The sequence below is a fragment of the Salvelinus sp. IW2-2015 genome, linkage group LG6.2 (assembly GCF_002910315.2).
Source record: "Salvelinus sp. IW2-2015 linkage group LG6.2, ASM291031v2, whole genome shotgun sequence".
NCBI lineage: Eukaryota > Metazoa > Chordata > Actinopteri > Salmoniformes > Salmonidae > Salvelinus > Salvelinus sp. IW2-2015.
The window spans coordinates 1,611,967-1,634,657 of NC_036846.1; the positions used below are offsets into that span (position 1 = coordinate 1,611,967).

Below are 22,691 nucleotides of genomic sequence, written 5' to 3' on the forward strand. Positions count from 1 at the left end.
TGAGGAAATGGCTACCTAAATATGATCCCCAATCAGAGACAACGATAAACAGCTGCCTCTGATTGGGAACCGGCCACCATAGAAATACAAAAACACCTAGATGACCCACCCAAGTCAATATCACGCCCCAAACCAACACAGAGAAAAAACAGCTTACTATGGTCAGGGCGTGACAGTACCCCCCCAAAGGTGTGGACTCCGACCGCAAAACCTGACTCAATTAGGGGAGGGTCCGGGTGGGCATCTATGATGGATGACGCAGGGCGTCGGGGCGACTCCGGTGCGGGACGAAGTACCCACTCCGCTCGCAGATACGTCTTCCTCCATGGCGGCTCTGGTGCGGGGATCATCGCCGGAAGCTCCGGACCGTGGGTCGTCACCGGAGGCACCGCACCGTGGATCGTCACCAGAGGCTCCAGACTGAGAACCCTGCTGAAGGCTCTGGACTGCAGATCGTTGCTGGAGGCTCTGGACCGCCGACCGTTGCTGGAGGCTCTGGACCGCCGACCGTCGCTGGAGGCTTACTATGGTCAGGGCGTGACAACATACAGTAAAATTGCTCAGTAAGGTGTAGTACATTACACCACAACATGCAGTACATTGCAGTACAAGGTGCAGTACAAGGTGCAGTACATTACAGATGTGCTGCGCATACTGTGCCACTTATCCTACCGTCCATAACTGTTTGTCAGTTAACGGTGGACTGGGCAGCTAGATATTTTCGCCCATTTCATAATTCTTGGCTGGCTTTTTACTTAACAACAAGCTGTCACCCGGACTCCCGTCTCTCACAATCTCTATGGCCGGCTCAGCAAATAGGAAGTGACAAGGCTGACAGGCCTGCCAGTGAGGACGGGCGAGCAGAGAGCCAAATGTTACACCAGACCCTGTCACAATCCCTTTCTCTCCCCTTTAATGAGATTCCCAGCTTTCAAATTAGACCAACTTCTGTGTGTGTGAGCCATTAAAAGCACTTCCTCTCTGATTAGGGCTGTTGGCAGCCGGTACTTTTTTTTCTGTGGGTGATGGTGTCCATCATTAGCACGTGTGCACCTGTGAATGGAGTCACTCTATAGTGTGCTACAACAGCCTCAACATTAAGCCTTCTTCTTCTTCTACGTCTGAGATGAATGGCGGTGTGCAAACCAGCTCTTTAGGTGCGTTACCACCATATGCCGTTTGCCTTAACACCGCAGGGACCTTCCATAGAAAAGCAGAAGGAGTGCTAGGTCAGCGTTGGTGGGCTGAGGCTGTGAAATGGAAGTCTGATGTGCAGTGCTTGCTTTGTACAGTGTTGATGGAACATTTCACTTCGCAGCCTTTGTTGAGAAACTCATCTTAATTAGCCGGCATCTCAATTGGGGTTTGGCAAATGAGCTCTTTTCTGAAACAAGTGTTACCTCTCTCCACACGTGGCTGGCTCTTAGAAAGCAGCAGCCGATGCTTACATGCAGCTGAGGTGCATGCATTTCTTTATATTCATTTCATTTTAATTAAGTCTAAACATAGAGTGCTCTCCTGTTGTGGGAAAACAGTTCTTTCAGATGAGAGGGAGTGCATTCATTTACTGGGTGACTTTTGAGTAGTTTCCACATTCCCAGAGAACCAATGGTTCTCACTTCAAAGCTTCTTTTCATCTGGTGCATTGTGATGTTTCAAAGAGTACGGCTTGTAATGCGAATATGTACACTTCAACAATGAGACTTAAGCCCACAAAATCAACTCCAAGGAGATTATAATTTTTTTGCCCGCACTACAGACGGCTTTATCGGTCTGCTAACCACAGGACTAGTGAAGTCCCAGTGCACTACTTGTTGATTATGATATTTAAAAAATTGTATTCAGATTTTTCAGGGGGTGCTGCAGCACCCTCAGCAGCCATACTTCCCACAGGTACGGGGCACCTTGTTCTCAGCCATAGCAGATTAGATATTGCCCTCAGTGTGACACATTGAACCCTCATTAGAATTGGATTGCTTTTGTGCATTCCGTCGCTCCCAGATTCCAACACTCAGTTCCACCACGTCAGTGTTTCACTCAGTGCTCATTTGAATGTGCACAAGCCGGTGCACTGTAACTCGTTCCCTCAGGAAGCAATCTGCATTTTAATTAAGAAAGGCACTTTAATCCACCAAATTAATTACTTTTCCACTTGTACTTGAGCAGCGCATTTTAAATATCCCAAACTAACAAATATGATTTGTTTTGTGATTTTTTTTTTCTTCTCCACTGCATTTCAATTTGATATCAAGGAATCACATCATCAAATTACTCTCAGTAAATAATTGTACAAGAATTGTACATGTCGTGAAGGAGGAAGTGCATTTTAATCATACAAGAATCCTGGAGGAGGAACAACCTTTCCTCTTTGATATAACATAAAACTTGAGCTGTCGTCTAATCCCTAACAGACAAAGTTTCATCAGACGGGTGCGTTTATTGCTGCGCCGCCTCATCCTCCTCAGCCTTCTTAATTTTTGAAGCTTAGATCTCCACAGCTTGACAGCAATGAGACTYATGACAGCTCACTTCATTAGTCATAAATATAATTGAACGGAAGACTACATAAATCTCCCCAGGCCCACACACTGACAGTTGCATAAGCACCCAGTGTTATACTACCGAGTGTATGGCGTCACTATAAATCAAAATCTCCAAGTAGAAAAGGAGAATACTTGCATGTAGGCACACACATGGACTATAACGTCACGGGCTATGACACACTCACACACACTCATTGACTCTCCCTCACACATTGCATTCCATATCAATAGCAACATCATTAAGCTGTGTATTGTGCTGTGGTTCTTCACTGTGTGATATGCATGTGAGCCTTTGTTGTAAAAATGTAATGCGTATGGGGATATTGTGATGATCGCTATCATGTGTCGTGGAGCTTACTGAGGCTCTTTTCCATTTGGTTCATATGGTGATGTTGAGTCATTATGAGATAGACCTCAATACCTTAACAGAGTGAACGCATAGATCACATATTTCATTGCCGTTGGGATAGAGCTCAATATCTTTACAGAGTGAATGCATGAATCTCTTATTGGAGTCCATTGGGACTTAGCCTATACCAGTGAGAGTCACAGTATTAGCTCAGCCTTCTAAACCTAACATGGCTTTTTTTAGGGTGCCTAGAGTGGAGGAGGGAGGCCAGAGGGGCTCTTCAATGGAGAGACTATCCACACTGTGGGCCTTTGTGGAGCTCGGTCGAAATCAAGGGCCCTCCAGCACCTCCCGATCCCTGTACCGTAAAACTTCAATTAATAGCCCAGGCATTTACACTGAACAAAAATATAAACGCAACATGCAACAATTTCAAAGACGTTACTTAGTTACAGTTCATATAAGGAAATCAGTCCATTGAAATAAATTCATTAGGCCCTAATCAATGGATTTCACCTGACTGGGAATACAGATATGCATCTGTTGGTCACAGATACATAAAAAAAAGTAGGGGTGTGGATCAGAAAACCAGTCACTATCTGGTTTGATCACCATTTGCCTCATGCAGTGTGGCACATCTCCTTCGCATAGAGTTGAACAGGCTGTTAATTGTGGCCTGTGGAAGGGTGTCCCACTCCTCTTCCATGGCTGTGGGAAGTTGCTGGATATTGGCGGGACTTGGAACACGCTGTCATACACGTCGATCCAGAGCATCCCAGGTATTCTCAATGGGTGAGATGTCTGGTGAGTATGCAGGCCATGGAAGAACTGGGTCATTTTCAGCTTACAGGAATTGTATACACATTTCTGCAACATGGGGCCATGCATTATCATGCTGAAAGATAAGGTAATGGGGGAGGATGAATGGCATGACAATGGGCCTCAGGATCTCATCACGGAATCTCTGTGCATTCAAATTGTCATCGATAAAATGCAATTGTGTTCGTTGTCCGTAGCTAATGCCTGCCCATACCATAACCCCACCGCCACCATGGGGCACTCTGTTCACAATGATGAAATCAACAAACCACAAGCCCACACGACGTCCAATTTGCCGGTACAGTTGAAACCGRGATTCATCCGTGAAGACCACATTTCTCCAACGTTCCAGTGGCCATCGAAGATGAGCATTTGCTCACTGAAGTCGGTTATGATGGCAAATGGCAGTCAGGTCAAGACCCTGGTGAGCACGCAGATGAGCTTCCCTGACTGAGGTGGTTTCTGACAGTTTGTGCAGACATTCTTYGGTTGTGCAAACCCACAGTTTCCTCAGCTGTCCGGGTGGTTGGTCCCMGACAATCTTGCAGGTGAAAAAGCCGGGTGTGGAGGTCCTGGGCTGGCATGGTTATACGTGGTCTGCAGTTGTGAGCCCAGTTGGACGTACTGCCAAATTCTCTAAAACGACATTGAAGGTGGCTTATGGTAGAGAAATTAACATTACATTCKCTGGCAACAGCTCTGGTGGACATTCCTGCAGTCAGCATGCCAGTTGCACACTCCCTCAAAACTTGAGACATCTGTGGTATTGTGTTTTGGCCTCTTATTTTCCCCAGCACAAGGTGCACCTCTGTAATGATCATGCTGTTTAATCAGCTTCTTGATATGCCACACCTGTCAGGTGGATGGATTATTTTGGCAAAGGAGAAGTGCTCAAAAACAGGGATGTAAAGACATTTGTGCACAGAATTTGAGAGAAATACATTTTTTGTGCGTCTGGAAAATTTCTGGGATATTTTATTTCAGGCCAGGAAACATGGGACCAACACTACATGTTGCATTTATATTTTTGTTCAGTGAATTTGCTTAAATCACTGAACACAACAGGCACTTATTAGAGACAGGCTTCTGGTTGAGCCAGGCGTCTATTTCCTTAATGCCACAGCTTTTGCTTATTTGCATAGTTAATTGTTTAATTCCAGCATTCACTTCCAGCTAGTTTCTTAATTTACTAATGGGTTACCATTTACACACCGTGTCACATTTCTTTTGTATTAATATGCCTCTATTTWAAAAAAAAAGTAAAATAACTGTTCCTTGACAATGGAAGACCATGGTACTTGCCTACGGAGCAACAAGAGGAACTGCCCCTCCCTACCTTCAGGCTAACCACATCCCAACCTGAGGACTCTGTTCTGTCATCTCTTGTCTCTTGGTCCRCTACGAGAGGGCAGCTCCTGCTCAGCCCAGTTCAAGCTCTTCTTTGACCTGGCAACCCAATGGAGAAACCAGCTTCCCCCTGAAGCTAGGACAACAGAGTCCCTTCACATCTTCTGAAAACATCTGAAACCCTACCTCTTCAAAGAGTATCTTAAGTAGTAGCTATATATTTGATTTTTAATACATTCTAAGGCTGCATGATGGGACTTTAAAACTTCTTCAGGATTGGTGGGTCCCCTGCGGGACGGTTGAGCTAACGTAGGCTAATGCRATTAGCATGAGGTTGTATGTAACAAAAMCATTTCCCAGGACATAGACATATCTGATATTGGCGAAAGCTTAAATTCTTGTTAATCTAACTGCACTGTCCAATTTACAGTAGCTATTACAGTGAAAGAATACCATGCTATTGTTTGAGAAGAGTGCACAGTTTTGAACATGAAATGTTATTAATAAACAAATTAGGCACATTTGGGCAGTCTAGAYACAACATTTTTAACAAAAATGCAATGGTTCATTGGATCAGTCTGAAACTTTGCACATACACTGCTGCCATCTAGTGGCCATATTCTAATGGCCAAAATCTAATAATACATTATGGCCTTTTTCTTGCATTTCAAAGATGATGGTACAAAAAGAAAATACAAAAAAACGGTTGGTTTTTTCTTTGTATTCTCTTTTACCAGATCTAATGTGTTATATTCTCCTACATTCCTTTCACATTTCCACAAACKTCAAAGTGTTTCCTTTCAAATGGTACCAATAATATGCATATCCTTGCTTTAGGGCCTGAGCTACAGTTAGTTAGATTTGGGTATGTCATTTTAGGCGAATTTTCTTTTTTTTAAAGGGGACGATCCTTAAGAGTTTTTTTAATGGTGATTTGAAAAAAGTCACAAGTTGCGTACACTTCATCAGACTCTCCTTCACAATTTGACAAGCACTTGATAATATTCTCATCAGGCCTCAAATTTCCCAGCRGCATCACCCTTGTGTGGCTGTAATTCCCTCTAAAAAAATCCAAGCCTTTTGCGGCCAAAGTGGCCGTTGTGCCCTTGGGCTGATTATAATAATGATCATTTTCTTCTCCCGGCTGCGGTGCTCCGAAGCACCTCTAATTCATTTGACTCGCTCAGCCAATGCCTGTCACGTGATTGTGTCCATCTTACAGACATTTCAGCTAAGAAGTAGGCTACAAGTGAAGACAGACAGATCGGGAATGGAACTGCGCTCGTTGTTATCGAATTCCGAGGCGCATATTGAAGATATTAGAACTGTCTACATTTAGTCTACTTTTCGTCAGCCAACCAAGATGAGTGGGCCTAATGAACAGCAAAGCACTAGCCTATGTCAATCCCCCATAGTACAAARGTTGACCTATGCTATTGGTCAACTTGTCCTTCTGTGCAATAAATAAATATTGCAAACATACTCTGGGACAGTTGTGGGATGCAATAGATCGCAAATTATTACAACCACTCGCATCAAAAAAACTTTTAAAAGCAATGAGGCTGATGCAACAGATCAGAACGTTTCGCTTAAAATGTTGATCAACTATTAGGCTATTTATAAGCACAGCAATGTGCACACAGCAGTAGGCTATAAGCGTGAATGTTCCAAAATGCAATCAATTAGCTGAAAACACTGTTCTCKAAAGTGAAAACAAATGTGATTATGCATGTAAAGCTTATTAAAAAAGTAMATTTTTATGGTGAAAATGATCTTCCCCAAACTTGAAACTCACGTGCAGCCTGTAAGGCTGTACACCAGTTATAAAGCTGATTAATGTGCTTAGTTAATGTGCTTAATTTATTTAAAGGCATGTGCTGTTCCTTGCCATAATGCACAAACTGGGCATCATTCACAAGTGATAATACATGATCCACAAGTGATAGGCTAATATTGTCACCCATCAGATATTCTTAATTTTAATGTTGTCTTTACATATACTAAATAATATGAGTGAAATTAGTTTTGATTTGGAATGGACCATTATCATGCATAGGGGGAAAAATGTGTTATCTATGCACTTAATTAGCGAATGGAAGATGCTTTTCCCGTGGTTCATTTTCATGCCAGCCAGGTAAGCTATAGGCCTACTCCTGTTGTAAAGCGAAGCAATTTCCTTGATATTAGGAAAGTTGATAAATAGTAGGCTTAGCCTATAGAAAGCTGATGGGATCCTCCTCTTTTTAGTAGAGTCCATCAAAACTCTGTTTTCTCACGCAATTGCATAGCCTATAGAAATGTTGCGCAACATGAGCTCATGGGCTCTCATGAAGTGTTTGATTCGATTTTCAATTACATTTGCATTGATGTAAGACATTGATGTAAGAGTGATTAGAGGGACAATAGAGTGCTGAGTACAAGGCAGTTAGCAAGTTTGGTAAGCTAATAATGACCATCAGCAGCATCAGAGTTTGGAGAAGACTAATTATTGTGACTAAACGGTCAGGTGGAATTTGACTGCCATCATGACTCATGGCTGCCGGTGTGGCGGTAATAGGGTCACTGTAACAGGCATAGTCCCACCTAGCCATCTTAAGCTGAATGCACTAACTGTAAAGGGTAGTTTATACATGGTCTAACGACATGTCTGTAGACAATAAGAATGCGACAAGTGTCGCTGGTCAAAACAGCATTTAATTTATACTCCATTGGAATGTCTGTAGATGTCACTGCGTTGGATTCCTTGTTGCACAAACATGAAAAAAGTTCCTGGCTCTGCAATGGTCGCAACATCTGTTGTCGTGGTTACTGCTACAGAAACAAGCAAATCCATCAGTGACAAGATGGCGCAGGAGTTAAAAAATTCTCAGCTAGAATGACCTACTTTTATTTCGTCACACTCACAACCGTAAGCTATTTTACCTTGTAAATAATGTTGTTGTGGTGGGTTTATTTTCCTGTAATAGTAAATAAAAAGTAGCTAAAGTGAAGATATCAAGCTAAAGTCAGCTATACTCTGGTCATTATTTGAACTGGCTAACAAGCTAGCAATAAACCAAAACATTGTTTAGAACGTTTATTTTAGTTGCCTGGCTTGCTAGGTTTACACTTACTGAATTAATTTTTTAATGGATGGGCTTATTGGGGTTTAAATAGAGCAAATATGCTATTGGGAGAACCGGGTTGCTGATGTCATGCAGAGGCTGTTTTGTGTTTATACTTTTTCCGAACGACAACGACAAGTTTGATGTCGGACGACAATAGAATGTTCATGATGTCACTACGAAAACTGTCTACAGACTAGAGGTCGACCGATTATGATTTTTCAACGCCGATAGCGATTATTGTAGGACCAAAAAAAGCCGATACCGATTAATCGGCCCGATTTTTATATATATTTGTGATAATGACAATTACAACAATACTAAATGAGCAATGAAAACTTTTATTTTTACTTAATATAATACATAAATAAAATCTGTTTAGTCTCAAATCAATAATGAAACATGTTCAATTTGTTTTAAATAATGCAAAAACAGTTTTGGATAAGAAAGTAAAAGTGCAATATGTGCCATGTAAAAAAGCTAAAGTTTAAGTTCCTTGCTCAGAATATATGAAAGCTGGTGGTTCCTTTTAACATGAGTGTTCAATATTCCCAGTTAAGAAGTTAAGAAGTTTTAGGTTGTAGTTATTATAGGAATTATAGGACTATTTCTCTCTATACCATTTGTATTTCATATACCTTTGACTATTGGATGTTCTTATAGGCACTATAGTATTGCCAGCCTAATCTCGGGAGTTGATAGGCTTGAAGTCATTAACAGCGCAATGCTTGAAGCACAGCGAAGAGCTGCTGGCAAACGCAGGAAAGTGCTGTTTGAATGAATGCTTACGAGCCTGCTGCTGCTTACCACCAGTCAGACTGCTCTATCAAATCATAGACTTAATTATAATAAACACACAGAAATATGAGCCTTTGGTTGTTAATATGGTCAAATACGGAAACTATCATTTCGAAAACAAAACTTAATTTTTTCAGTGAAATACCGAACCGTTACGTATTTTATTGAAAGGGTGGCAACCCTAAGTCTAAATATTGCTGTTACATTGCACAACGTTCAATGTTATGTCATAATTATGTAAAATACTGGCAAAATAATTATGGTCTTTGTTAGGAAGAAATGGTCTTCACACAGTTTGCTACGCGGCCAAACTGCTGCATATACCCTGACTCTGCTTGCACTGAATGTAAGAGAAGTGACACAATTTCCCTAGTTAATATTGCCTGCTAACAAGCATTTATTTTAACTAAATATGCAGGTTTAAAAATATATACTTCTTTGTATTGATTTTATAAGTTTAATGCTAGCTAGCAACTTACCTTGGCTCCTTGAAGCCACAAGGTCCTTTTGATGCTGCACTCGTGTAACAGGTGGTCAGCCTGCCACGCAGTCTCCTCGTGGATTGCAATGTAATCGGCGTCCACAAAGGCTGATTACTGATTGTTATGAAAACTTGAAATCGGCCATGCAGTAGCTGGCTAATTAATGAGAGCAGACCACTGCAGKACTAAGCACACCCCTTACATCCTGACAACACCCCCAAGTATAATAGAATAAACGATAACGGGGTACCCCTGCCTATAACGGGGTACCCCTGCCTGTGGGGGATGCACACTCTGCCTGCATGACCTGTCTTGGGTTAGATCACGTACAGACAGCGGTTAGAGAACCCAATGGTTGTTTAGCCTGCGCCGCCTTTGGCGAACGCATGCGCTTAGCACGCCTGGAGGGGATGAAGGCCACAGTACTGTCCTCCCTATCTGATGACCATATTCCCCCCTCTGGGGGATGCATCGTCCCCTCAGCATGATACTACCACCACCATGCTTCACCGTAGGGATGGTGCCAGGTTTCCTCCAGACGTGACGCTTGGCATTCATGCCAAAGAGTGCAATCATGGTTTCATCAGACCAGACAATCTTGTTTTTCATGGTATGAGAGTCCTTTAGGTACCTTTTGCCAAACTCCAAGCGGGCTGTCATGTGTCAGCCTTTTTTACTGAGGAGTGGCTTCCGTCTGGCCACTCTATCATAAAGGACGGATTGTTGGAGTGCTGCAGAGATGGTTGCCCTTCTGGAAGATTCTCCCATCTCCACAGAGTTACTTTGTCAGCCTGACAATTGGGTTCTTGGTCACCTCCCTGACCAAGATCCTTCCCCCGATTGCTCAGTTTGGCTGGCAGCCAGYTCTAGGAAGAGTCTTGGTGGTTCCAAAATTCTTCCATTTAAGAATGATGGAGGCCATCCTCCCGAGTGGCACAGCGTTCTAAGGCACTGTATTGTAGTGTTATGGCGTCACCACAGCCTGGGGTTCATTACCGGAGTCCCATAGGGCGGTGCACAATTGGCCCAGTGTCGTCCGGGTTAAAGGAGGGTTTGGCAGCGGGGGCTTTACTTGGCTCATCGCGCTCTAGTGACTCCTTGTGGCGGGCCAGGCGCATGCAGGCTGGGGAGTTGCAGCAATGAGACAAGATCGTAATCACCAAATTGGGAAGAAAAAGGAAGTAAAAATTACAACAACAAAAAAGAATGATCGAAGCCACTGTGTTCTTTGGGACCTTCAATGCTGCAGAAATGTTTTGGTACCCTTCCGCAGATCTGTGCCTCGACACAATCCTGTCTCGGCGTAATTCCTTTGACCTCATGGCTTGGCTTTTGCTCTGACATGCACTGTCAACTGTGTTACCTTATATGGGTGTGTATCTTGTCCAATCAATTTAATTGACATCCCAAGGATGATCAATGGAAACAGGAGGCACCTGAGCTCAATTTAGAGTATTATAGCAAAGGGTGTGAATACTTATGTAAAAAAATGTATTTCTTTTGTTTTTTTTTTTTTTTTTTTTACAATTTGCAAACAATTCTAAAAACATGTTTTTCGCTTTGTCATTTATGGAGTATTGTGGTAGATTGATGAGGAATTTTTTCTTAAATCCATTTTAGCATAAGGCTGTAATATTAAAAATTTGGATAAAGGGAAGGGGTCTGAATACTTTTTGAATGCACTGTACGTACCTTCGTTCAGCCATTCCTATAGGGAAAATGAATTCGGGAAAGAATAGGGTTTGGAATAAGCTCCAAAAATAAAGGCTGAGGTTAACACAAGCTTAGGGATGTATACCTTTTTTCTATGAGATAATATCAGTTAACATGAACTTTATGAATTATGAAGCCTTTATGTTTGTTTGTTTGTTTGTTTGCTTTTTCTGATACAAAATGCTTCAAATTCACAAAAAAATCATTAGCTGATGAAGATTGTCTCAACAACAAACGTATAAGATCTCCTGAAACTGTTGTTTACCACAGACCTTTTTTTGGCCTTCATCCTCCATAGCGTTGTCAACGAACCATGCGGAGTTATGATGAGTTAGTGCCTACAAAAAGACGACACTACATTGCTCTCTATGGCTAGCAGTTTTCCTGGCGATAAAAATGTCTGATTGCCGTAATATTTTTTTGTCATTACTGAATTATTAATCATCAAATCAAACATTAAACCTTGAAAACAATATGTAATTCATGGTGACCTCTAAACAATTAATTTAGACCCACGTTTTTATTTGAAACAGGCATTTATTTGTGAAATGTGGCGCCTTGCCTGTGATTAAAAGTACAGGCAGCTATTTGAGACTCAGCGTTTAATTGAAGTTTATGGTATGTCACCTCTGAAGTCAGGACCCTGTGGGGAGAGGCAGGGGCCAGGCAAAAGACACACACACACACACACGCACACACACGCACACACACACACACACACACACACACACACACACACACACACACACACACACACCACACACACACACACACACACACACACACACACACACGACACACACACCACCACAACACACACACACACACACACACACACACACACACACACATCATGTAGTCAGTGGAAGTTTGACTGTTGCCCCTCAAGCACTTCATGGAGCTTAGCTCACAGACGCATGAATAAAACATGAGCAATTGTTCACCTGATGTGAACGACGCATCGAGAAGAGCGCAGGGCTAGAGTGCTCCAATAACATACTGTATCTGCTCCTGTGCCTTCTACACGGGATAATGACTGCTCATGCTAATGAGGGTCTAATTTCAAAACGCTGAGCTCTTCAGAAACCAACGCAGCAAGGGCAGAGCACCCATAAACTAGTATGTTGTGTGGTATGTTTGAGCAACGGGGAAAGTTACAAAAGACTGTTTGTCATTGAAAGTATAATAGTGTTGGAAGGATAATGATGTGAGACTGGAGGTCAAAATCATTCGGTGGAAGAGGGGGAGGCCGGGAAGGGGGGGGGGGGGGGTCGGTGAATTTAAACGCTTCCTTTCTCCTGTCTGCTTTTCTCGGTGGTCCACATCACGTCTGTGTTCCTCTGGAGAGAAGGACCAGTCAGAGCTGGGAGGGCTGCTGCCACTTTCAGGGGGAATATCTCCATTTTGACAGGTTGTTGCCCCAGCCAGGTCACCCGTGATACAAGTCAGTAGTTGACGTCCATCCATGTCTGAGGAGGTCGGGAGATGACGTGGAAAGCAGACACTAGGGGCAACAGTAAGCGCTGTTGCCTTCAAGTAGGTTTCGGTTTCATTAGGGCATGGTGGATGGGTGTAAGCATCTGCCTCTGGATCATAAGGTTGCAAGTTTGAATCCAGTGATAGAAAGTTGTTTTTAATCATTTAGTTTTAAGCCTATCCCAAACCTTAACCCTTACCTTAACTATTCGGGGTTAATGCCTAACCTTAACATTTTGGAGTTAATACCTAAACATAACCCTAACCTGAATAATTCAGAGTTAATGCCTAAGCTTAACCCTAACCGTAACAATTCAGAGTTAACGTAACCTTCAACACTTCAAAATCTGATGTTTGGAACAACTTAAAAATGTGACTTTTGAGAAACATGGATGAACGTTTCATTCTGACATGAGACTGTGAGAGCTAGTTTGTGGCCCCTACTGTACGTGTGTGTGCACATGGACATGCAGTGGGCGTGCGTGTGTGCATTCGTGTGTGTGTGTGTGTTGTGTCAGCCTTTGCGAGCCTGTCACGGGAGCTCCTTCACTCACTCCAGTAGTGTGTGACAGTTGCAGCTGTGAGGTTGGGGGGGGGTGGCTTGACTCTCATCTCTCTCCTATTTCTCTCTCTTCTCTTTCTCTCCCCTCTCTCACACTCTCTTTCTCCTATGCTCTCTCTTTCCTCTGTCCTGCGTGAGTGTGAGCAAACTCTAGGGCTGCTGGGGTTTTCCTGGCGGCTCGGTCAGCTCAAACTGGTGGCCATTGGGGGTATATGGGATATGGGGCAGTGGAGCATGGAGATAGAGGCACCACTAACCCCCATCAGGCAGCTGCTACAGGAGGAGGCTCCAACTCAGTTCTCTGTGAATAGATAGACATGTGACACACACACACACACACACACACACACACCACACACACACACAACACACACACACACACACACACACACACACACACACACACACACACGCACGCACACACAAACTGGACCGCCCACACAAACTGGATGCCCATTCTCTATCTAAGTCTGTGTTGGCCTGGTATTTAGTTGTTCTAGCCAAGGTTGTGTTATAAGGCTGTGTTAGGCTGTGGCATAACAAAATTCGCAGCCACAGAGTCTTAAGCCGTGTCCCGGTGGATACTGCCTGTGGTGCGTGGCAGATCTATTCAGGGTGTCACTCTGTGTACCGTTGCATCGTGGTCATTTCAGTACAGTGATTCCTAGATGGGGGATCAGGACTCATCATTGGTTTAAGACTGGACTATGGCATTAGTCTTCTGATAGAGCTTTGGCCAGTAACTTTCTCTGGTCTGGATGGAGAGGAAGGAGGAGAGTATATACCTAATCTCTAGCAGCAATGCAGTTTAACCCATGTGAGAGCTCCAGCACGTTGTTTCGTCTCCAAAGATGAGTGCGTTGTTTCGGCAGAGAGGTCACAAGGCTCCGTTCCCCGTTAATCTTGAGGGACCATAGGGAAATTCCAAAATGCTTTCGATAGACCACCGCACGAAACTGTAGCCTGTACGTCACTGAAGGTGGGTGATTGAAGACACTGGGCAGATGGCCTTTTCCTAGGCCTAGTTTGTAGGAGTAGAGGACCAGGTTGGTGGGATGAGGAATGTGCAGCGACAATAAGTTCCTTGACCGGAGAGGGAGCCTCTGTCGCTCTGTGTCCCCACAGCACCCTCCTCACACTCTCTTCACCAAAGCCATTACTGCATTCCCTCCATTCTCTGCAGGCTATAGACAGGACAAATGTCACTTTGAGAATAGTGTGGAATCCCTCTTAAAATTGAATCAAAGTTTATTGGTCGCATACACAGTTGTTACAGCGGGTGCAGCGAAATGCTTGTGTTACTAGCTCAATAGTCCAGTATAAATGTCAAACAGGTACACACATAATAATCAAAAACGAATATGATAATTTATGCCATTTAACAGACGCTTTCATCTAAATCGACTTACATTCATGCGTGTATACATTTCACATATGGGTGTTCCCAGGAATCAAACCCACTACCCTGGATTTACAAGCGCCATGCTCTACCAACTGAGCTACAAAGGACCACAAGAACCATAATGCCAAGCCACTACAATGAGTGGTTGTTTGTGTGTGTGCACAGCAGAGCAGCATGTGTTTTCAATCCTTTCCTCTTGACCTTTTTCCACTCTGTTCCCAAATGCACCAAAGAAAAATTCTCCCAGTTGTGTTTCTTTCCCGGGTCGACTTGCTGGAAGTGACCTAACTACTATACTGCCAGGAAGAAGAATGCGAAGCAGCATTCCCTGGAGCATCTTTTGATGTCAGAGCATTGAGAAGGCCCCTGGATATTCCGGAGCTGAATGATGGACTCCCAAACTAAACCCTCAACAGCTGGAGACAGCCTTTTCCTTGCTCCTGCTCCAAAACATCTTCAAACGCCCCTAATAATCTGATCATGTATACACTACAGCGCTGCGTGTCTAGGCTTATATTAAAAAACGATATACACTTGGGCTCAACGTGAGTTGACATTGGAGTAATTTAGCAGATGCTCTTATCCAGAGCGACTGACATATAACACAGTCGTAGTAGGTACATTTTTCCCTCAATAAAGGAGTTACCAGTGCATCCAGTGCTAGTAGGAAAATATAAGTGCAGGTAACCTTATGACCGTAGCTTCGCTGCATGAGGAAGTTGTGTAATGTTATCGATAGCAGACAACATAATGACTTGGGCATTTCCCCTTTCACCATTGAAATGATGACATGACACCATGAATAGAAGAAAACTAGAAACAAGAAATCAAGAATGTCAGAACGAATCCACAAGCCAAATAACACTTTATCAGTAATCCAAAAGCAGTCCATGCGTGTATACTGTATATCAAAAAAGATATATTAAGAATGATGTGTACAGAGGTAGATATATTACAGTGAAACATGTCAAGAACCCAGTATATAAATGCAGGCGGTGTGTATAAACAGTGTAACAAGAAATACGGTGGTGTAATAGTAATGGTATTATAGCGAATAGGAACACTGTTGTAGCGCTAGCGTCTGAAAATATTGCCCTGCTGCTTCTCAGATAAGCAGATCTGAGAGAAGTGGTGGCGTTCATACCTGGAGTGTATTATCAAGGTGTTGTACGTACGTGTGTAGACAAGAGTTAGAGCTACTGTCAGTCCTTTGATCAGCCGGCAGTTTCATCTGCGTAGTTAAACAGTTAGTTGTCTTCTGTCTGGGAGATGAGGAAAAAACGGTGTCTCGTCTTGGAATGCATTTGATCTGGTTTATTTCTCATCTTGGGCAAATACGCAGAAGCTTTTGAGTACATTTTGGATAAACCCTGGCCAATGGATGCAAAATATGTTGAAGTACATTGATGAGCTGCGTTTTGAAATGGTGGTGATTTTAGGAATCGGTGCGAAACTGTTTTTATTCAATACGGTCTAGGTGAGAATCCTTGCCAAAGCAACAAAAGGAATACAGCCTAGTGCTGCAGCATGAGGCGAAGAGCTTACCGGTAAACCTCAGTGCTCCCCACACAGGCTCAGCCCTCTTGGGAAAACAGAAGAGTGCTTCAGCGATCATCAGATACAACACTGAGTCAAGACCGCCAATAGTATATGTCTAGAGATATACCTGTGTTTTGAAGCATACAGAAAATCATACCCATGTGTCCATTTGTGTAACATGAGTTCATGTAAGTTACCTTACTGAATTTATACTATGTAATTGTTTTGGGGAATATAGTGTGTGTGTATGTGTGTGTGTGTCTGTGTGTACGAAAGGGAGCAATTTTGTCCATGATTTTCAGTGGTTTGTGTGTCAAATCAAATCAAGTGAGTTAGTTGTGTGTTAGTTGTGTTTGTGTATCTGTGTGTTGTGAGTGCATGCGTGCGTATGTTGGTCTGGTGCTGGTGCTCCTGCCTGACGCATTTGCCAGTGACCATGCCAGTGCCTGTCTCTGTGTCCGTTCTTTGGCCACCGGTCTGGACACAGAGAAAGGAGAGGAAGACAGAGAGCCCAGGCCAGCCCAGTGTTCCGGCATGACTAACACAAGGCTCCGCTTCACATTGGCTGGAGAAACGCCTTCCTATAAGCCATAGCCAGGGGCGCAGTTCATCCGCTACTGCTGTTGTTGATGAGCTTTCTGTTGATTCAGCTCAATTTGCCATCAAGTAAACAAACAAAACATGGTCATCCCGCTCCATATCACTCTGTATCGCCATGTGGTGTGTTATTATGGTCCGTCTGTGTACAGTCATAATTGCTCAGCAATATTAGGCTAAGCCGGGGAAAAGGTCCTGTTGGCTGCTCACGTTRCTGGTGATTTTAATAAGGTTCAATCGCTGGAGTTCCAGTGAGCCTGTGTGTATTTTAGGTATTAACAGTATCTGAACTCCTATCCACATGTCTGATGAACCATGAAGAGAGAGAGAGGATTAATCATCCCATCAGTGGATTATACAGAGGAAGAGGAGGAGAGAGAGCGAGATGGTGATTAATACAAGATGGAGAAATTACCCTTGAACAAACAGAGGGCTGTCTCAACAATGAGAGGCAGACAGAAAGGGAGAGAGAGGGGAGACAGAGAGAGGGAGAGAGAGGAGCGACATACTGTATGCCCGTGGATAGGTGATGCGCCTCCTGCGAGTCTAATGCTCTCTCTCTCTCTCTCTCTCTCTCTCTCTCTCTTTCTTTCTGTCTCCCCCCTCTCTCTCAGGAGGGAGTGTATTTTGCTTAAAATGTTGACACTGCAACCAAAGTTCTCCCATGACACATTTCAGGCAAAAGTAGTTTTTGGCAAAGCATCCCGGTTGCAGCAGTCTATAGAGCTAGAGAAGTAGCTGTGTGTGTGTGTTTGTGTGTGTGCGCGTGCGTGTGTKTGTGTGCATGTCTGTGTGTGAGTGGGTGTAGTGTGAACTGAATCCCTGTTGCCTTTCACTTCCAGCAGCAGGGCCAGGTCCCTCTCAGAGCCTCTCCAGTCTGAGAGAAAGGTTTCCGGCTGTGCTGCTGTTGCTTAATGCAATGGAATAATGTACCGAACGGAATCGCTGTTATAAATCTTTCATGCGTCACAGGTTTGGCTGTATGCACGTGTATTTGCCAACACATCCAAGTGTAGACATGTATAAGAGTAGGGCTTTGACTTTATCCTGGTGATGTTACAATGTTCGGGTAAAACGCAGTGCCCTATTCATGAGTGCACGTATGAAACGATACGATATGATACCGTACGTTACAATGATAAAGGCTYGTGTGCTAATGTGGGTGTATTCTGTGTTGTGTGTGTGTGTGTAGCTGCGGGACGGCCTGGGTGGCCGGGATGCCACTGTGTGCCCTGCCAGTCCACGGTGGATCCTGAAGGGCAGGAGGACGGAGTGGTGGGGACGGAGTGTAGCAGGCTGGGAGGGCACCACGCGTCTGGAGACATGAACCTCTGCTGGAACGAGATCAAACGCAAGTCCCTCAACATCCGGTAAGAGGCTGCTTACAATGGGGTTCAATGGGGTTAGGATTCTGTTTTACATTGGGTTTCAATGGGAGTGTGTTGTGCACTGGGTTTCAATGGGTGAAGAATGTGTTTTACATTGTGTTTTCAATGGGTGTAGGATGTGTTTCACATTGGGTTTCAATGGGTGAAGAATGTGTTTTACATTGTGTTTTCAATGGGTGTAGGATGCGTTTTACATTGTGTTTTCAATGGGTGAAGAATGTGTTTTACATTGTGTTTTCAATGGGTGTAGGATGCGTTTTACATTGTGTTTTCAATGGGTGTAGGATGTGTTTTACATTGTGTTTTCAATGGGTGTAGGATGCGTTTTACATTGGGTTTCAATGCAAATAAAATGCCATTTACTTTAGGCAGTGGGAGAGAATCAACAAAATAACTTAAAGAAAACATATTTCAAGCTGTGCAAACATGTGTCTTCCAGTGAGTCCTTCATGCGTTGATGTTTTTGCAGTGTTGATATTTCTAATATCCTCTCTGTACTAGCGTCTCTAACCTGTTAATCCAATTTGTTCACTGCTGTTCCCACAATTAAAAAAACATTGTCTCTATAATGTGCTGTCACGAAATGAAATATTCTCTTCCAACGCCGAGTGGGCCTAGCCATTATGGATAATATGTGGGTTAATACTGATTCGCCCCCCCCCCCCCCCCATTTAGCCACTTGAGCCCGAGGTCTGCATAGCCAAAACAATTAGGAACAACTGTTAGTACTTGATCGCATGGAAGGCCCCATCGCCCTCGCGCATTTTATCATGGTTACATGCCTTCAATTCAGCTGGGCATCCCTTAATACTAGCTTGACCCGAAATCCCAATTCATCCAGGGGACAGAGGAAGGAATATTTAGTGGGGATATTGGTTAAAGGCGTTCCTCCTGCCTAGCGTACTTGTTCGGATCTTCTATGGATGGTCCCTGCAGCGGTAGCACACACGTGACGCTTGCAACACAGCACACACACACACACACACACACAGCCACACACGCAACACACACACACACGACACAGCCACACCCCACACCACACACAACACACACACACACACACACACACACACTACTCACACACACCACACTCACACACAACACCTCACACCAGAGCCCGCCTTCTACATCAGAGAGAGACAGATCGCTACAACAACAGTCATGAGTGGAGAGCGAGTGGAGCGTGAAAGCCAAGAGATGTCCCCGAGAGATGTGTACAGGACTGAGTGCCAACTCCTGGACAAGTGGAGGTTGGTTTTTATAATGGCTTGTCAGGGTTTGATGGATATGTGGTGTTGGAGCCTCTGTTCCAATGGCAGATATAGAAAGAGGAGGAGGAGGGGGAGAAATTATGGAGTTAAAGTCCTCCTGATGACTAACTGGCCAAGGCCTTTCCTGCTTCTCCTGCTTCTGCCTGTCACCATAGAAACCATACTGCAACCATGGTCCTGTGTAGACTACAGTAGCTTCTTTGTGGCGATCTGCATTCTTTGTGTGTGTAGGCACTRTGCATCAAGAGTATCTGTAACGCATAATGCTGAATGATTATTACTCACCTACGTTTGAATGCTCAGTGCGTTGAAACACGTTGACAAGCTTTAGTCCCTCGTCACCAAGCTTGGTAATTCACAGAATCTGAAGGTCGACATTAAGAGCGGTGTCTTCTTCTCTCAGTGAGTCACACCAGTAGAGGTAATTATATTTTCTTCAACAAAAAAAGTCTAMTGACTAGACGGAGTGCAGTCTGTAATTTATGTTGTGTTTATTACAGTTTTTTACAATCACTTTGGCACTAATTTCGGGACCTTGATGTCATTTTTCAAAACTCTAGACACAAAAAATRCAAATTTTTCTAAACTAACACTTTTTCCAATTGCTTGGATACAATACACATCAAGCTAAGATCATTTCTTCATTGAACTAAAATCACCTGTTCAAATTGACACAACTTAACATCAAAGTATTACCATTTCAAAATGCAATTCACACATTAGTTCTGAGATGACTGTCTATTCATTTCATTACAATGATCTAACTATCAATTGATACAACTGCTCAAAATGATAAGTAACTGTTGCATTACTCTTAATGCATAGTTTTATGGAAACTGACAAACAATATTCAATGTTTAGATCATGAAAGTTTAACGAGATCCATTGACACCAATTATGGATCTATGGATGTAATATTTCATCATCATTATTTAATAGACAATGTTTCTATTGTCCCATGTACCGCTTTTCCAGACCATGTTTTCAGATTTGACATTACTGTACAGTCACCGGCCACTTTATTAGGTACACCTATCTAGTACTGGGTAGGACCACCTTTTTCCTCCACAACAGCCTGAATTATTCACGGTGTTGTACGTTAAGAGATGCCCTTCTGCACACCACTGTTTTAAACAGCTGTTATTTGAGCATTTGTGACCTTTCTGTTAGCTTGAATGAGTCTGGACATTCTCCTCTGACCTCTCTCATTAACAAGGTGTTTTGCCCACAGAACTGCCGCTCACTGAATGTGTTTTGTTTATCGCACCATTCTCTGTAAACTCTAGAGACTGTAGTGCGTAAAAATCCCAGGAAGGCAGCTGTTTCTGAGATGCTGGAATCACCATGTGTGGCATCAACAATCATACCACGGTCAAAATTGCTTAGATTACGCATCTTGCCCGTTGTAATGTTTGGTCGAACAACATCTAAAGCTCTCTACTCTATATACTCTATACATTGAGTTGCAGGCAGCCACGTGATTCGCTGTTCGAATGTAACCTTCCTTGATGAGCTAAATCAGGTCTGTAGAGCTGATGGCATGACCTATGTCATTGTGTGGGATAATGTCAGGTTCCACCATGCTCAAATGGTGCAAGCATGGTTTCAGGCCCATCCACAATTTACCATCCTGTACTTACCCCCATACTCTCTTTTCCTTAACCCGATTGAGGAATTTTTCTCCACTTGGAGGTTGAAGGTATATGACAGGCGCACTCACGAACAAGCCACCCTTCTCCAGGCCATGGATGACGCAAGCAATAACATCATGGCAGACCGGTGTCAGGCCTGGATTCGCCATGCCCGAAGATTCTTCCCAAGAAGTTTGGCTAATAAAAACATCCATTGTGATGTGGATGAGAACCTGTGGCCAAATCAACAAGGCAGAGTTGATGGAAATATAGAAGTACAGTAATCAATCTTTTGTTTTGCTTTTTACAGTAAGCCAGGTGAGGAACACTGCAGTTGACCTTTAACTGTCTTACGTGCTGCCTGCAACTCAATGTATAGAAGTATATAGAGTAGAGAGCTTAGATGTTGTTCGACCCAACACATTACACGGGCAAGATGCGTAATCTAAGCAATTTGACCGGTTGTATGATTGTTGATGCCACACATGGTGATTCCAGCATCTCAGAAACAGCTGCCTTCCTGGGATTTTTACGCACTACAGTCTCTCAGAGTTACAGAGAATGGTGCGATATAACAAAACACATTCAGTGAGCGCGCAGTTCTGTGGGCAAAACACCTTGTTAATGAGAGAGGTCGAGGAGAATGCCAGACTCATCAAGCTAACAGAAAGGTCACAAATGCTCAAATAACAGCTGTTTAAAACAGTGGTGTGCAGAAGGGCATCTCTTAACGTACAACACCGTGAATAATTCAGGCTGTTGTGGAGGAAAAAGTGGTCCACCCAGTACTAGATAGGGTGTACCTAATAAAGTGGCCGTGACGTACAGTAATGTCAAATTGAAAACATGGTTCTGAAAAGCGGTACATGGACAATAGAAAACATTGTCTATTAAATAATGATATGAAATATTACATCCATAGATCCATAATTGGTGTCAATGGATCTCGTTAAACTTTTCATGATCTAAACATTGAATATTGTTTGTCAGTTTCCAAAAACTAGCATTAAGAGTAATGCAACAGTTACTTATCATTTGAGCAGTTGTATCAATTGATATGTTAGTCATTGTAATGAAATGAATAGACAGTCATCTCAGAACTAATGTGTGAATTGCATTTTGAATGGTAATACTTTGATGTTAAATGTGTTCAATTTGAACAGTGATTTTAGTTCAATGAAGAAATACTTAGCTTGATGTGTATGTATCCAAGCAATTGGAAAAATGTTAGTTTAGAAAAATTTGCATTTTTTTGTGTCTAGAGTTTTGAAAATGACATCAAGGCCCGAAATTATGCCAAAGTGATTGTAAAACTGTAATAAACACAACATAAATTCAGACTGCACCCGTCTAGTCATAGACTTTGTTAAGAAAATATAATTACCCTCACTGGTGTGACTCACTGAGAGAAGAAGACACCGCTCTTATGCGACCTTCAGATATCTGTGAATGTACCTGAAAACAGTGGACGAGGGACTAAAGCTGTCAACGTGTTTCAACGCACTGAGCATTCAAACGTAGGTGATAATAATCATTCAGCATTATGCGTTACAGTACGACTCTTATGCATAGTGCTACACACAAAGAATGCAGATCGCCACAAAGAAGCTACTGAGTCACACGACCATTGCGTCAGTTGTTCATGGTGACAGCAAACAGAAACACAAAAG

At 43.1% G+C, this 22,691-nt stretch overlaps 1 protein-coding gene across 1 annotated transcript in view; it reads left to right on the forward strand.

Annotated features, from left to right (window-relative positions):
• The first annotated feature begins 249 nt into the window (after positions 1-249).
• drp2 (dystrophin related protein 2) overlaps positions 250-22,691 on the forward strand; it is a 126,409-nt gene continuing 103,967 nt past the window's right edge. Inside the window, exons 1-2 of the mRNA XM_070444141.1 lie at positions 250-529; positions 17,924-18,101. Of these exons, the coding sequence (XP_070300242.1) occupies positions 250-529; positions 17,924-18,101 (458 nt within the window). The remainder of the gene's footprint in view (positions 530-17,923; positions 18,102-22,691) is intronic.